The 13,140-nt window shown below is 49.0% G+C and overlaps 1 protein-coding gene across 1 annotated transcript in view; it reads left to right on the plus strand.

The window, feature by feature from the left end:
* The window catches only part of BACE2 (beta-secretase 2), an 87,778-nt gene that overhangs the window by 27,303 nt on the left and 47,335 nt on the right, over window positions 1–13,140 (plus strand). Inside the window, exon 2 of the mRNA XM_019626041.1 lies at window positions 8,104–8,192. Coding sequence (XP_019481586.1) covers window positions 8,104–8,192 — 89 coding nt within the window. The remainder of the gene's footprint in view (window positions 1–8,103; window positions 8,193–13,140) is intronic.

Raw genomic sequence — 13,140 nt, forward strand, 5'->3', positions numbered from 1 at the left:
CCACCACACCCCCCATTCCCTCCACTCCCACATGGAGCTCACATACAGGGCCGCCCCATTTTAGGAACGGATTAGCGATTCCTATTGTCACTATGGGGACCATCAGATAGAGAGACAAAGGGAAAGGATTTTGTCCTCAAGCAACTGTAGGAGCTCATTGAGAGCAAAGATAGGCAAATGGGAGAATTTAGTAGACAATAGGAGATGCCACCAAGGGTGCAAAAATGCACCAAAACAAAAGGAGGAAAATGAGCCCCTACAAAATGTTCCGTTTCAAAACTGAATAAGCTCTGTCTAGGCATCGCAAGGCATAGCAACCAAGTCCTGATTGTCTCCAAGAACATTCCCTAAGGGATCCGTTCCATTCAAATTGCTCCGGATCTAGCCCTTGCCCAAAGGTTCCTTGGGTCATCATGGGGTGTGTTGTGTGGATGGTCAGCAGTGACCTCAGTCTTTCTGCTGAAAGTGGCATCTGTGATCAACGCTGGCATTTATTGCTCGCTCGCTGAGAACCTGCAGTTAACTCACGTGACTGCGTTTACTCCCCCCAGTCTCCCCGGGATGCTGGTTGGTCACTCCCTTCATAGATGACAAAGCAGACAGACACAGGCAGAAGGAACCTGCCCAGACATGCTCTGATTCGTGGAGTGCCACTCGATCCCTGGGTGCCTGTCACTGCTCAGCAAAGCGACAAGCCATGCTGACAGGAAGGCAGCACTGCCCTCTCGACATGGGAGAAAAGAGCCGTTCACATTCGAAACGGGTCCAGTTTCCACCCACCTGTAACGTGTGCATGAGGGTTGTCCGTGTTTCACGATTATTTCGTAAAATCTTACACAGGTTTGGGTGGGAATGCTGGGACTGGAGGATATAGTCAGAGAAGTATGTGCCAAAGAAGAAAGTTTTTGTCTGCGGGGGAGGTCATAGAATTTTCACATGTCTGCACTTCTCATGGTAGACTGTGGATAATGTTTTCCTTACTTGCTTCTGAATCATTTTCATTTGTGCTTCGAATGGGCAAAACTCCCCAAATTTGACAACATGTGTATATTTTCAGTGTCCTATGGGACTGAACAGCGTATTTGGGGTTAGACTGCTGTGTGTGCATGGAGTTGAACCCTCCCCAGGAGGCAGGAAAGGATTCTGGAAGCTTCTGTGAGAAAGGAAGCAGCGGGTGACCTTGCTGGCCTATGGCGTGGGCTGAGGTGTCCAGAAGAGGCTTTGTGTGTCAGTCTTTTCACAGGGAATCGTGTAAAATTACAGGGCGAGTGGCATTATTTTTTCTATTTTCTTTTGTGGTTGAGACTACTTGCAAAAAGGGAGTCGTGGCCCTGGGGAGCAATCTACCTGAGAAATGTCCGTTGGCAGCGTCATCCAGCAGAAGAAGGTGTTGGCTTGTCCGCTGTTCAGAGACATTACGAGAAGCGCAACCCGGAGCGTTTACTGCTCCCTGGATAGCCTTCCCTGGCCTGACTTGGTGGCTGCCTTGTTTATTGGGCAATTCGTCTCCTCACATCGTATGTTTTTAGGAATGACGGGGGTGGTGACCAGCTTTGCTGAGCCGTGACTCTGAACTGAATTTTTTTGAAAGCTGGCGTCTGCCGAGCTGGCTGGGGGAAGGGGTAGTGCCGCACGCCTGGGCCATTTGAAGTGTGTCTGTGGAAAATAATGGAGTCTGTGTTTCGGTGTAACTTGCTCTACTTTTGTGTCCCGTGCCTCTGTCCAGCACGGCAGAAGTGAGAATGGGGGTATGCAAAGGGACTGGGTTTTAACATGATGCAGAGGCTGTGGGTGGAATTCCACACCCAGGAAAGAAGAATGAACTGTCTACCGAGACAGTCCCCCGTCACTGGGGCCATTGTGCCACCATCAATGGTCTTGTGTCCACTTGGACCACGCCCCGTTGTGCAAGCGCTTCGGGAGAAATGCCAGCCTGAGAACCTGGGCGGCCTGGCGGCTGGCCTTTCCACATGCACCCCACTGGGCTGTAGGGCGTGTGGTTGCCTGAGAGACCCAGCAAACACGCGTAAAAATGGCAGGCTTCCCTCACTGGCCACGAGCATGGACAGGAAGGATGTTGGTTCAGGAATCCGCCGCTTTTACGATCCGTGACTTTTAATGACTGAGAAAAAGTACTTCCCACTGCAGTTTTTTATAGGTCCTCAATAGGTCTTGCTTAACAGCCACGCTCTCTTCTTTGAAAGGCCTGAAGTTCTCTGATTTGCCTCGTGAGGGAATTCCGTGGTTATTTTCCCTACCCCTCGCCCCTGCTTCCACCCAAGCTACCTGACACACTCATCCTGCCTCCAGGAGCCATTGCAATACATGACGTGGCGTGGCCACCGTGGTGAGGACTGGGGGCCTGTGGGTTACAGACATGAGCCCATGCCAGTCAGCTTGGATTGGCATCGGCTGTGAACACAGTAACCTTGGTGATTGACAGGTTGCCTTTTGGAACTTCACTCTGATGACGGATGAGGTCCAGGCACTTGCCGGTTTCACACTGACCATGTGTAATGTTGTGATTTATGAGAAGAAATGTACGTTCGGTTAGTGTCCGTTCCTGGCAGACCTCCAAAACCCTTGGCAGTTCCTAAGTGATTAGAGTGGTAAAGGTGTCTTTTGTTATTTGTAACAAGCCCTTTTCAACCACACCCGAGTTATAATAATGAGCTGGCTTTTGGGAAGCCCCTAAGGATGGGGACCCAACCCTGTGATTAGAGGGTTGGAAATTTTAGCCCCACCTCCAGGGAGGGGAGAGGCCCTGGAGGCAGGATCACCTGTGGCCAAAGATCTAATCAATCATGCCCATGTGATGGGGCCTCCGTAAAAATCTTAAACCATTGGATTAAGATGGGAGGTGTGACGTAGGAAGTGATCGCATTAAGAAAAATGTACAGAAGTGGGTGTAAATGGGGTCCGCTCACGTCTTAAAACAATTGAAGTTGAGGGGAGCTTGAAAAACCATGGCAGAGATTCCAATATGCCTGCCCCCTTTGCAAGTCCTGTTGTGGGGAGCTTCTGAAAATGTGAGAGAGCCCTGCCTGCCCCCCAGGACTGTGTGGCCTGGCTGGAGTCACCACCAATGGATCTCCACCTGTTTCCTCACCTGTTGCCAACCTACCATTAGGTACAGATGGGAATTTCTCAGCACCACCAGTTCCTCTCCAGTAAAATCCCAGTATATGGAGTTTTACTCAGCACCCTTTCCACGTTTATGAGAAATTCAGCTAAAATCGAGTTCAAGTTGTGGTTGGGGGGGGTGGGGGGTATCAAACATGACACAGCTGTTAAAGTTGCATTCCATCCAAAATCAATCTGCCGTCTCTGGGGGGGGACCCAGCAAATCTGCTGGCGATTGAGTTAGTAAATGGAGCTTCAGGGCTGAGAATTTGCTTCCCAAAGTTAAGATGTGGACAGCGGCATTTATTATCTCTTTCTTCCCTATCTCGTCGCCATCCTTTCAGATTTACTTCGGGCCTCAGTCTCCAGACCCATTCTCAGCCATTCCTGCACAGCTGTCACGGACATGACCTTCAGCGGTGGGGAGGGACGTCTCTAGCATCACAGAGTAGCTTCTGGTTTGAGGAAACGCGGGCACCATTGTATTCATTGTGGCCACAGCCCCCACAGGCACTCCCAGGACAATTTGTCCATTTTTCTCCACTCTTTTCACAGTGAAAGGCCACCACACTTAGCAGACTAGGGACGCACTGTCCAACGGGAGCAGAAACCTGACACTGTATTTGCCCACAGCCCCACACTGTGCCTCTGCAGACGGGCACACATCATGTTCAGGTGCATGGCCGTACCTTGTTTGTTTGTTTCCCGAATCTATATTTTCTTTGCACCAAGGGAAATGTTAGTGTCTTTGATTCTGAGAATAATTTAGTTGTTCATTCAGCAAATACTTGCATGTCTACCATGTGCCTGGCCCTGTTCTCTGGGCACTGGGGACAAAATGAACAGCAAAAGTCCCTGCCCTAGAGAGCTTACACGCCGGTGGTGGAGGGCACACCGGAAGGGTAGGATGAGTGAATTAGGAGATAGCTCGTGGAGCCTAGGAGGAAGAGAATGCATTTGGAGGAAGACGGCCTGGGTTCGAGCCCCAGTTCTGCCCTCATCCCTGCATGAGCAGACACGTCAGCCCCTCTGCACCTCAGTTTCCCTATCTGTGAAGTGGTGATGGCAGTGCTACTGTGAGGAATCAACAAGTTCATATAGCTGACCTTTGAACAGCTCAGGAGTTGGGGCATGGACTCCCACGCAGTTGAAAAATCCACGGATAACTTTTGTCTCCCCCCAAACTTAACTAATAGCCTACTGATGACATAAACAGTGGATCAACACATATTAATACTTTGTAGGTTATATGTATTATCTAATGTGAAGTAAGCTAGAGAAGAGAAAATGTTATTAAGAAAATTATGAGGAAGGGAAAATACATTCACAGAATTGCACTTTATTAAATAAAAAAACTCTTAAGTGGACTTGCGCAGTTCAAACCCATGCGGTTCAAGGGCCTACTGAGTATATGAGGCGTCGAGTCCCTGGCACGGAGATGCAGTTAGATGCCCGCCACTACTGTTACTGTGCTAGAAGGTGTGGGTGTGATGGGATCAAAGGGAGGGAGGGAACGTGGTGCCGGTGGGCGCCTGGGGGCTGCAAAGCGGGGCCAGGGTTGGCTTCATTGAGACGTGCCCGCTGAGTAAAGCCTGGGAGGAGGTGATGTCGTATGTGCCACACAGGTGTCCACATAGGCAGAAGCAGCCGGAGGAAAGGCCCCAGTTGAGAGCATCAGGAGTGTTCGTGGAAGAGCATGGCGGTCAGGGGACAGGTGAGGGACTTGCCAGCCATGTAAGGACTTGGGCTGTTACACAGAGAGACACCCAAAGCCTTGGGAGGGCAGAGGACTGGCAAGCTCTGACCTGTACACTATAGGGTCGCGGTGGCCGCCGGTTGGGAGTGACCATGGGAGGACATGGGGAGACTGGTTGGAAAGGTGGGACAGGACCATGTCATTGACCACCTTGGTCCTCGTGGAGGTGATAAGAAGTGGGCAGGAGCCCAACAGAACCTGAAAATAGAGCCAGCGCAATTTCCTGATGGTCTGGACATGGGGCATGGAGGGGGGGCGTTACCCATGGCTCCCAGCTGTTTGGCCGGAGCCGACATGAGGGAGCCCCACTGACTGACATGGCGCCGTCCATGGGGGCAGCAGGCTGGTGGAGTTCCGCTCTGGGCACATCAGACTAGAGGTGGTGTGTTCGTTTCCTGGGGCTGCTGTAACAGATACTGCAAACTGGGTGGTCTACGGCAATAGAAATTCATTCTCACGGTTCTGGAGGCTAGAAATCTGAAACCAAGGTGTCAGCAGGGCCATGGTCCCTCCAAGACTCTGGGGAGAGGCCTTTCTCGTCTCTTCCCACTTTCCGGTGGTTGCTGTCAGGCCTTGGCGTTCCTTGGCTTGCATCTACGTCTTTCCAGTCTCTCCCTGGGTTGTCTGTCCCATGACGTTCTCTGCATGTCTGCGTCTTCACATGGCATTTTCCTCTTCTAAGGATGCCAGTCGTATTGGATTGGGGCTCACCCTAATGACCTCATCTTAACTAATTCCATCTGCAAAGACCCTATTTCCAAAAAAGGTCACATTTGGTACTGGGGTATAGGGCTTCGATGTGTCTATTTGGGGGACACAGTTTGACCCCTGACAGACAGCCATTAGACATGCAGGGGAGGTGATGAGTCAGTACAGCCTCCAGCTCCGGGAGGAGGCCCAGGTCGGAGATGAGCTTTGGGAGTCCTTAGCACTCGGACGGCCTGTGAAGCAGTGCCACTCAGTGACGTCACTGTGGAGCCCAGAAGTGGGTCTAGAGCTGAATGCCGGGGAGCCCCACGCTGGCGAGATGAGAAGCACCCAGACAGGAGACGAAGCTGGGAGGTTGGAAACGTAGCGGGGTGTAGTGTCCTAGAATCCAAAGCGAGGGGTGTATTGGGTTGTCAGAAAAGTCATGACGCATTTTTGCAATGAAAAACATAGAAAAATACATCATGACTTTTCTGACAACCCAATATTTCCAGAAGGAAGGAGTGAGTGACTTGGGTCAGAGTCTGCTGATGGATCACGTAAGAGGATGACCAAAGACACTGGATTTAGCAAAACTGAGGGTATTAACCAAAGCAGCCACATAATCACTGAGGTAATCCTAGGGAAAAGCTTACCTATTTTGATTTCCTTGTCTACAGTTTTTTTTTCAACTTACTTTTCAACCTTTGGGGTTATATCTACATATTCTTTGTTTATTTCTAAAACATATTTTGTTATTCTGTAAGCATTTGGCTGTATGTCTGGTCTTGGGATAGAGGCTAGGCATAAAAAGATAGATAATATATGCTTCCTACCCTTGGATATCAGTGTTTCCTGGGGAAGATGGGTGAAACCATTTAAATACAGTGCAACTAAAGACAGTCCGAGGAATATAATCAATAATGTTGGAAGTATTTCTTAGGGGGCCAGATGGACCCATGTCCTTTTGGGGAGTCCACTTCATAGTTGATGTAGAGGCCTGACCACCGCATTGTATTTCTGAAACTGATGCTGAATAATACTGTATGTCAACTATAATTATATATACATATAACCTCGGGACATGGAGTAGAGTTTCAATGGAATTGTAATAGATAAGCATGATATCGGGGGGTGGGAGGGCAATAGATGGGGGGAGGGGGGTTGTTACCTGGTGAGGGTGAAAAGGGTAACTATTGCATTGTTCTGTACACCTGAAACTAACAATAAATAAAAATTAAAAAAAATAAAATAAATAAATAAATAAATACAGTGCAACTGCTCAATACCACTGGTGACCAGGGAACTGCAAAGCAAACCCACACTGAGATGCCATCCCATATGCACTGGAATGGCCATAATAAGTGACCAACAACACCCAATTTGGGGATGACATGGAGCAAATGAAGCAAATGGACCATGAATCCATCGCTTGTGGGGTGTAACGTGCTGCATCTACTGGAGGGCTGTTCAACACTTTAAAAAAAAAACAATAAAAACCCACCTGCCCTGTGACCCAACAAGTTTCACTCCTAGGTCTTTACCCAACAGAAATGGAAGCATGTCCTCAAAATGACTTACGCAGGAATATCCGTAGCCGCTTTGTTCAATATAGCCTGAAACAGGAAACAACCCCAAATGCCCATCGTGAGGAAAATAGATGCGTTGTGATAGATCCATGCAAAGAAATCCTGCTCAACAAGAAAAAAGTACTGCAACACACACAACAGTGTCAGAAAATCTGAAAACCGTGCCGAGCACAAGAAACCAGACTCAATGAAAGACCCACACAATGACCTTCATGTGACATCCTTTGTGTGACATCCAGGCACTGGAGGAACCAACCCATGGCCACAGAAGTCCCAAATGGTTGCCTCTGGAGAAGAGGAGGGGTTGACTGGCAAGGGTCATAAAGGGAACTTTGGGGAATAAATAGATAGTTCTGTGTCTTGGTTTGGGTGCATATCCTATATAAACTCATCAGTGTGAAAATCTAAGAACTTGCACTTTTATTATATGGAAATTATGCCTCATGAAAACTAAAAAATGATACTTGTGACAGGTATTCCCAGGTGCTATGCAGCAGAGATGAGGAAATACCAACTTCCAGGAGGAGGCTGGGCGGGGAGGTCCCACTGGATCGGGGTTTCCAAGTGAGGTTGGAAAGGCAGGCAGAGGTGACCCCAGCCAGGTGACAAACCCGGACAGCAGCCCAGGGTGAGAAAGTGCTCCACCTGGCTAATAATTACCAATGGCTTAAAAGGCAACCCCAGTGAGTTCACTGAATTTGTTTTCTTTAAGGCTTGCCATGTATTGGAAGCGAAACAGTTTTCCCTCACCCCACACCCCAGCCCGCAAGCTTCCTAGTGGACTGTGTTCAGATGTCAATTTTATAACAGCTTTAAAATTTTTTCTAACCGATGTTTTTTCCAAGTAGCAAATTCTTCTTAGTACTTAGTGTTTAGAAGAATTATTCAAGAACGTTGCCTTATTCAAGTAACCTAATGGTTTCTCTTATTTCCCCTTAAAAATAAAAGCTGCAGATTCTCGTGGACACCGGGAGCAGCAACTTCGCCGTGGCTGGTGCCCCGCATTCTTACATAGACTCTTACTTCGACACGGAGAGGTGAGTGAGGGGTCCTTGGCTGGGTGTGGCCAGGTTTGGGGGCACCACAGGAACGCTTCAGAATACTCTAGAGCAGCGGTTCTCAACCTTTCACAGGGGTTGCCTAAGACCATCAGAAAACATATATTTTCGATGGTCTTAAGAACCAAGACACCGCTCCTCTATCCGTCTCCAGGCCCACATGCAGATACGCCACATCCGAGTACCCGGCGACCCCTGCGAAAGGGTCGTTCGACCCCCAAAGGGGTCGCGAACCACAAGTTGAGAACCGCTGCTCTAGAGCAACACAGCCAAAGAGTCTGTTCCATTTTAAGGGGGAAACGTGCACGTGGGTGTATTCATGTGTATTGTATTCATATGTATGTGTGTGTGTTCATTCCGGGAGAAGCCATAGGACATTCTCCTAATACTGTCTGTGCATTCTTATGAGATTTGCTTTATAAAAATGCAAGTCAGAGAGCGGTTTTGTCGCTACACCGGAGCTGCCGGGAGCGTGTGACGTTTATCGCGTCCCCTTGTCGTGCTAAAGCGGAGGTGGGTTCGAGCGGGCAGGGGCGCTGGACGTGAGTATGCGACTGTCTGGGCAGGGGCCTGGGTTGCTTGAAAAGCCACCTTTGCATTGCCTCATAGTTCAGTAGGAGTTAAGGTGTGGTTCATGGAAGCCATTTCTGTGCAGAGAGGTGTTTCTGGGTGAGAGAAATCCGTGACTTGTAGAAAGGGTCAGTGTTGTGAGCACAAAGCATTCAGGCTCCCAGCTAGCAGGTGTGGGTGGGGTTGTGAGAAGAGTGGAGCCAGGTGGAGGTCTCTGCGTGGTCCGGGCCCTGGGAGGAGCCCTGGGTGGGACAGGGACAGCCAGCAGGGCCTCCCGTCAGCGCTCAGCTCCAGAGGAGGCAGTGAGGGGGGTTGGGGAGGTGACACTGTAATGGGTACACACTTTGATTTCATTTCTATCTTTGTGACCCTAAAATTGAAACTCAACAGATCAAATAAGTGGGCTGACATGTGGCTGTTGAATAACGTCGGGGACTGTGCACAGATTCCGAAGTGCCACATCATTGCTCTGCTGTCAGCCCTCTTCATGGCTTCCTTTCTCACTTTCCTCGTCCATAGGCTTTTGTTCCAGGGACTAAATCCCAACTTACCTGGGGGGAACAAAGGAGGGAACAGGTTCTGAGAGTCCCGATGCCTTGCCGGGCATGAGCAGTGTGCCCATCCACCTTCTCCCAGTACCACACCTTGGTCTCCGATTTGGTGGCACAAAGAGGTATGGTCTCCAGTATGTGAGGTGGAGGGGAGTGTTGGCTGGGGCTTTACGGGGCCTCAGGGGGCTACAGAGATATCTGACTGGCTCCTCCTTCAAGGAACCTATAGCTTAGGTCGCGGCTCAGTGTACTGATCACCTTTCATCGTTGATATTCCAGGATTAAACTCCTGGACAGTGATTGCTTTGTGGTGGAGACTAATAGGTGCCCTGAGGTTGCGGCTGTAACCACAGTAGGAGTGACCTGGCAGAGGGCTATTTCTCTGTGTGTGCACGTGAGGGGGCTTATGATGCCCCAGCTACCCTCTACCCTTTCGCAAAGGTGGTTCGTCCAAATCCTCTGCCTCAAACCAATTCCTACCTCCCTTACTCTGAATGCTTCATCACGGAACGGAATATCCAGTTGGCCCAAACCTCTCATTTTTACTCGTGTAACACAGGAGGTCCAGAGGCCAAGACGCCTGCCCACGGTCAAACCTTCAGTCCTGGCACCCCCTTTTTTATACCCAGTGATTTGTGATGCTCTGAAATGAAATGCAGAGATAATGTAGCTTACCTGTACATGTAATTCTATTGCTCAGATGTAGTGTAGTGGGGAATATAAGAAGGTGATCAGTGCCTCAATACAGAAACACTCTGGTTAGATTGCAGTAGGAGCCACGTTGGGGACGTCCGAGCCTGTAGGCCTCGGACAGGCATGACATGCAGCACCCAGTGTAAATGGATCAAAGCAGATTGAAGTAGAATCAGACACCCAAAGCAGCTTGGGTTGTTGACGTGATTCTACAAATTGATGAAGAATCTTGTTAAAGCTCCCCCCGCCAAAGTATCGCCTTTTCTCGATTCACATAGCAGTTGCACTCCTGGCAAACTCAATGTATTTTAAAACTATGTAAGAAATCTTTATCTTCCTGGCAAAGCAGTTCTCGCCCTACGTCAGCGGTTCTCAACCTTCGTAATGCCGCGACCCCTTAATACAGTTCCTCATGTTGTGACCCCCAACCATAAAATGATTTTTGTTGCTCCTCTATAACTGTAATTTTGCTACTGTTATGAATCGTAATGTAAATATCTTTTGTTTTCCGATGGTCTTAGGCGACCCCTGTAAAAGGGTCGTTCGACCCCCAAAGGGGTCGCGACCCACAGGTTGAGAACCGCTACCCCACGTCTGTCCTGCTGCCGGGCTCTGGTCTGTACCCTGATTCCCCACACCCACCACGCAGCACATAACAGCTGACAGCTCCGTTACATTGTAGCAGCCTTCCTCCCGCATAGTCATTTTGTTTTCTGTCCAACGTCTGTAGACACGTGGTACAGTAGAAAATAACAGTACAGCGCAGCAAAGCTGAGGTTAAGGTGACGTGTATAGTTACTATCCGGGTTTCCATGTTCAAATGTAACACTGTGGATGGTTACTTCTTTCCCAGTAGTGACCTGGTAGTTCTTTGGCATAGCTTGGGTTTAATGAAGGTCAAAGTGCACTTTCAGCCCAGTCACTGTGTGACCGTGCAGATACAATCATGGAACATTCCAGGGTAAATCATAGTCAACATTACAAATCCTGTGTACAGTGCCATTTAATACGTGTACGATAGTTAACTGACTACAGACGGCCAGACGTCTTTCTCATTTCACTTCTACTTTGTTCATCGTTTGGCTGAACCAGGTTCTCTCTCAGGCTTCAGCAGGACACGTCTTTTCACTTACCTGCCAACCTCGCTAGCCAGGTTTGTGTTCAGGTGGCAGATGGTCCTGTTTTTCATACTGAGAGACTCAGTTTCTCTGGCTTCTTTGCATGAGATTTCATGTGGATACTGGAAGACGTCCGTAGTGCCCATGATGGCTATGCCTTCCCTCCTGCTAGCCCAGGGGTCGGCAAACTGCGGCTCGCGAGCCACATGCGGCTCTTCGGGTCCGTTCCGTCTCAAAAGTTTGCCGACCCCTGGAAGAGCCAATCCTGTCCCTCACAACAATTTAAAAACTATTCGAGAGCCATAAATATATTTGAACATAATCGCCGTTATGTGAATAATATCCTTTAAAAATTCTATAAATGAAACTATGATCGTTTTATTTTCATTTTCAATTTTTCTTCAGTTTGCTGACCCCTCGTGGCTCTTCCATCTCAAAAGTTTGCCGACCCCTGTGCTGGCCCCATGAGAGAATTTCGGGCTCTCTCCCAGCTTTCTGAGCACTCAAGGTTCTCATCTATTTCTCCTTCCGAGGGCGAGTAAAAGGAGAAGAACAGAACCCAGAAAAGTGCAGGGGAATCTCTGCACTTCTCCTGCGTTGTCAGTGTCACCCATTGGCACTTAATGCCATTCAGACTTCAGCCCGACTTCCTCAGTCGCAAGTGTTGCTAAAATTTTCTTCGTACCTATAAAACATGACTCACAGGTCAGGCCTCTAGATCTGATACTGCCTTTCTTGTCAAGAGAACCATTCTTCAACAGGCAGGGCGAGTGGGTTTCTTCTTAGCTGAGTCCGACTGAGGCATCACTTCTGAGTTTCAGGCAGTTCAGTTCCATCAGCTGCACCCCTCCCACCGTGCCTAGATAGATCCACACAACCTGCTTTTGTCTCCCTTTCTCTGTTTTTCCCCACGCTTCTCATAGGCTTCTATTAACACAGATTTATTATTGAGAAGGTCTAAACTATGGACATAATGTACTGTCTAGGTAAATGATGTGCGATTAATTCGTCTAATGCTTTCCCCTAACTTTGGAGTCGGCCTAAGGCACGCTTTCCACTATTGCATTTGATGGGAGCCAAGTCACACTTCCTTTCTCAATTTTTCACAAAGGTTTTTTGGGTTTTTTTTCTGAGACGCAGCTCCCTGGCCTCTGATAGTTCTGTATTTGCTTGTCCCTCTGATCTCCCTTAGTTTCAATGAGGTTTCTGGTTGGGTTCGCTAGGCTCTGATTCAAGTCCCCCAGACTTTGGGTGTTCAGGTCTAACGCTTCCTGAAACATTTTCCAGTAATTGGAGATCTGGCGTGGGGTTTCTTTGACAAGAACTGTTTGATTTATGGAATGAGACGTCAGGCTACCATTAGTCATTTGTGTAGCTTGTTCCCATCAGAAGCCCGCTTTTCATGACGGCGCGAGTGCCAATGAATTACTATATAGCACAAAGAAGGTGGTGTGTTTGAAAAGATATGCCTCCTTTTCGGCCAATAAAATAGCCTCTAACCAGTCGGCTTGATGAGAGACCCAGCAGACTCATCCCTCTGACCTACTAATGTATTCAGGAAATTAAGTCATTTCCATTAAAATGTCTCCTCTGGCGCTGCAGCTGGGTGAAGCCCACGGAGCAGATGTGAGCAGAGAGCAGGTTCGTTTCCTCAGCCGAGCTTGTGCGTGAACTTGAGATGTGAGAGAGGTACCCAGCGGCCTCCTTAAGGAAGCTGAACCGCACCCCAAGACTGAGTGCCTCATCTCTCCATGTGACAATGACATACATTTTTGCCTGATTGCCTGCATAGGTTTTTGAGCCTGCCCGTCTTGTGCATATCCAGGAGAGGATTTGCCTTGTTGCACCCACCAGCAGGGGCCGTGGTTGAGGATGTCGCTGCACCGCCAGGTGGCGCAGGCTGACTGAGCAGCCCCTGGGCCGTCGGTGGCCCCATCCACTCTGGTCTGTCACTTCCAGAACCGTGGAAGCGTAAGAGGGGTATCTGGTCCCCTG

Source organism: Hipposideros armiger, unplaced genomic scaffold (assembly GCF_001890085.2).
Source record: "Hipposideros armiger isolate ML-2016 unplaced genomic scaffold, ASM189008v1 scaffold_653, whole genome shotgun sequence".
Lineage (NCBI taxonomy): Eukaryota > Metazoa > Chordata > Mammalia > Chiroptera > Hipposideridae > Hipposideros > Hipposideros armiger.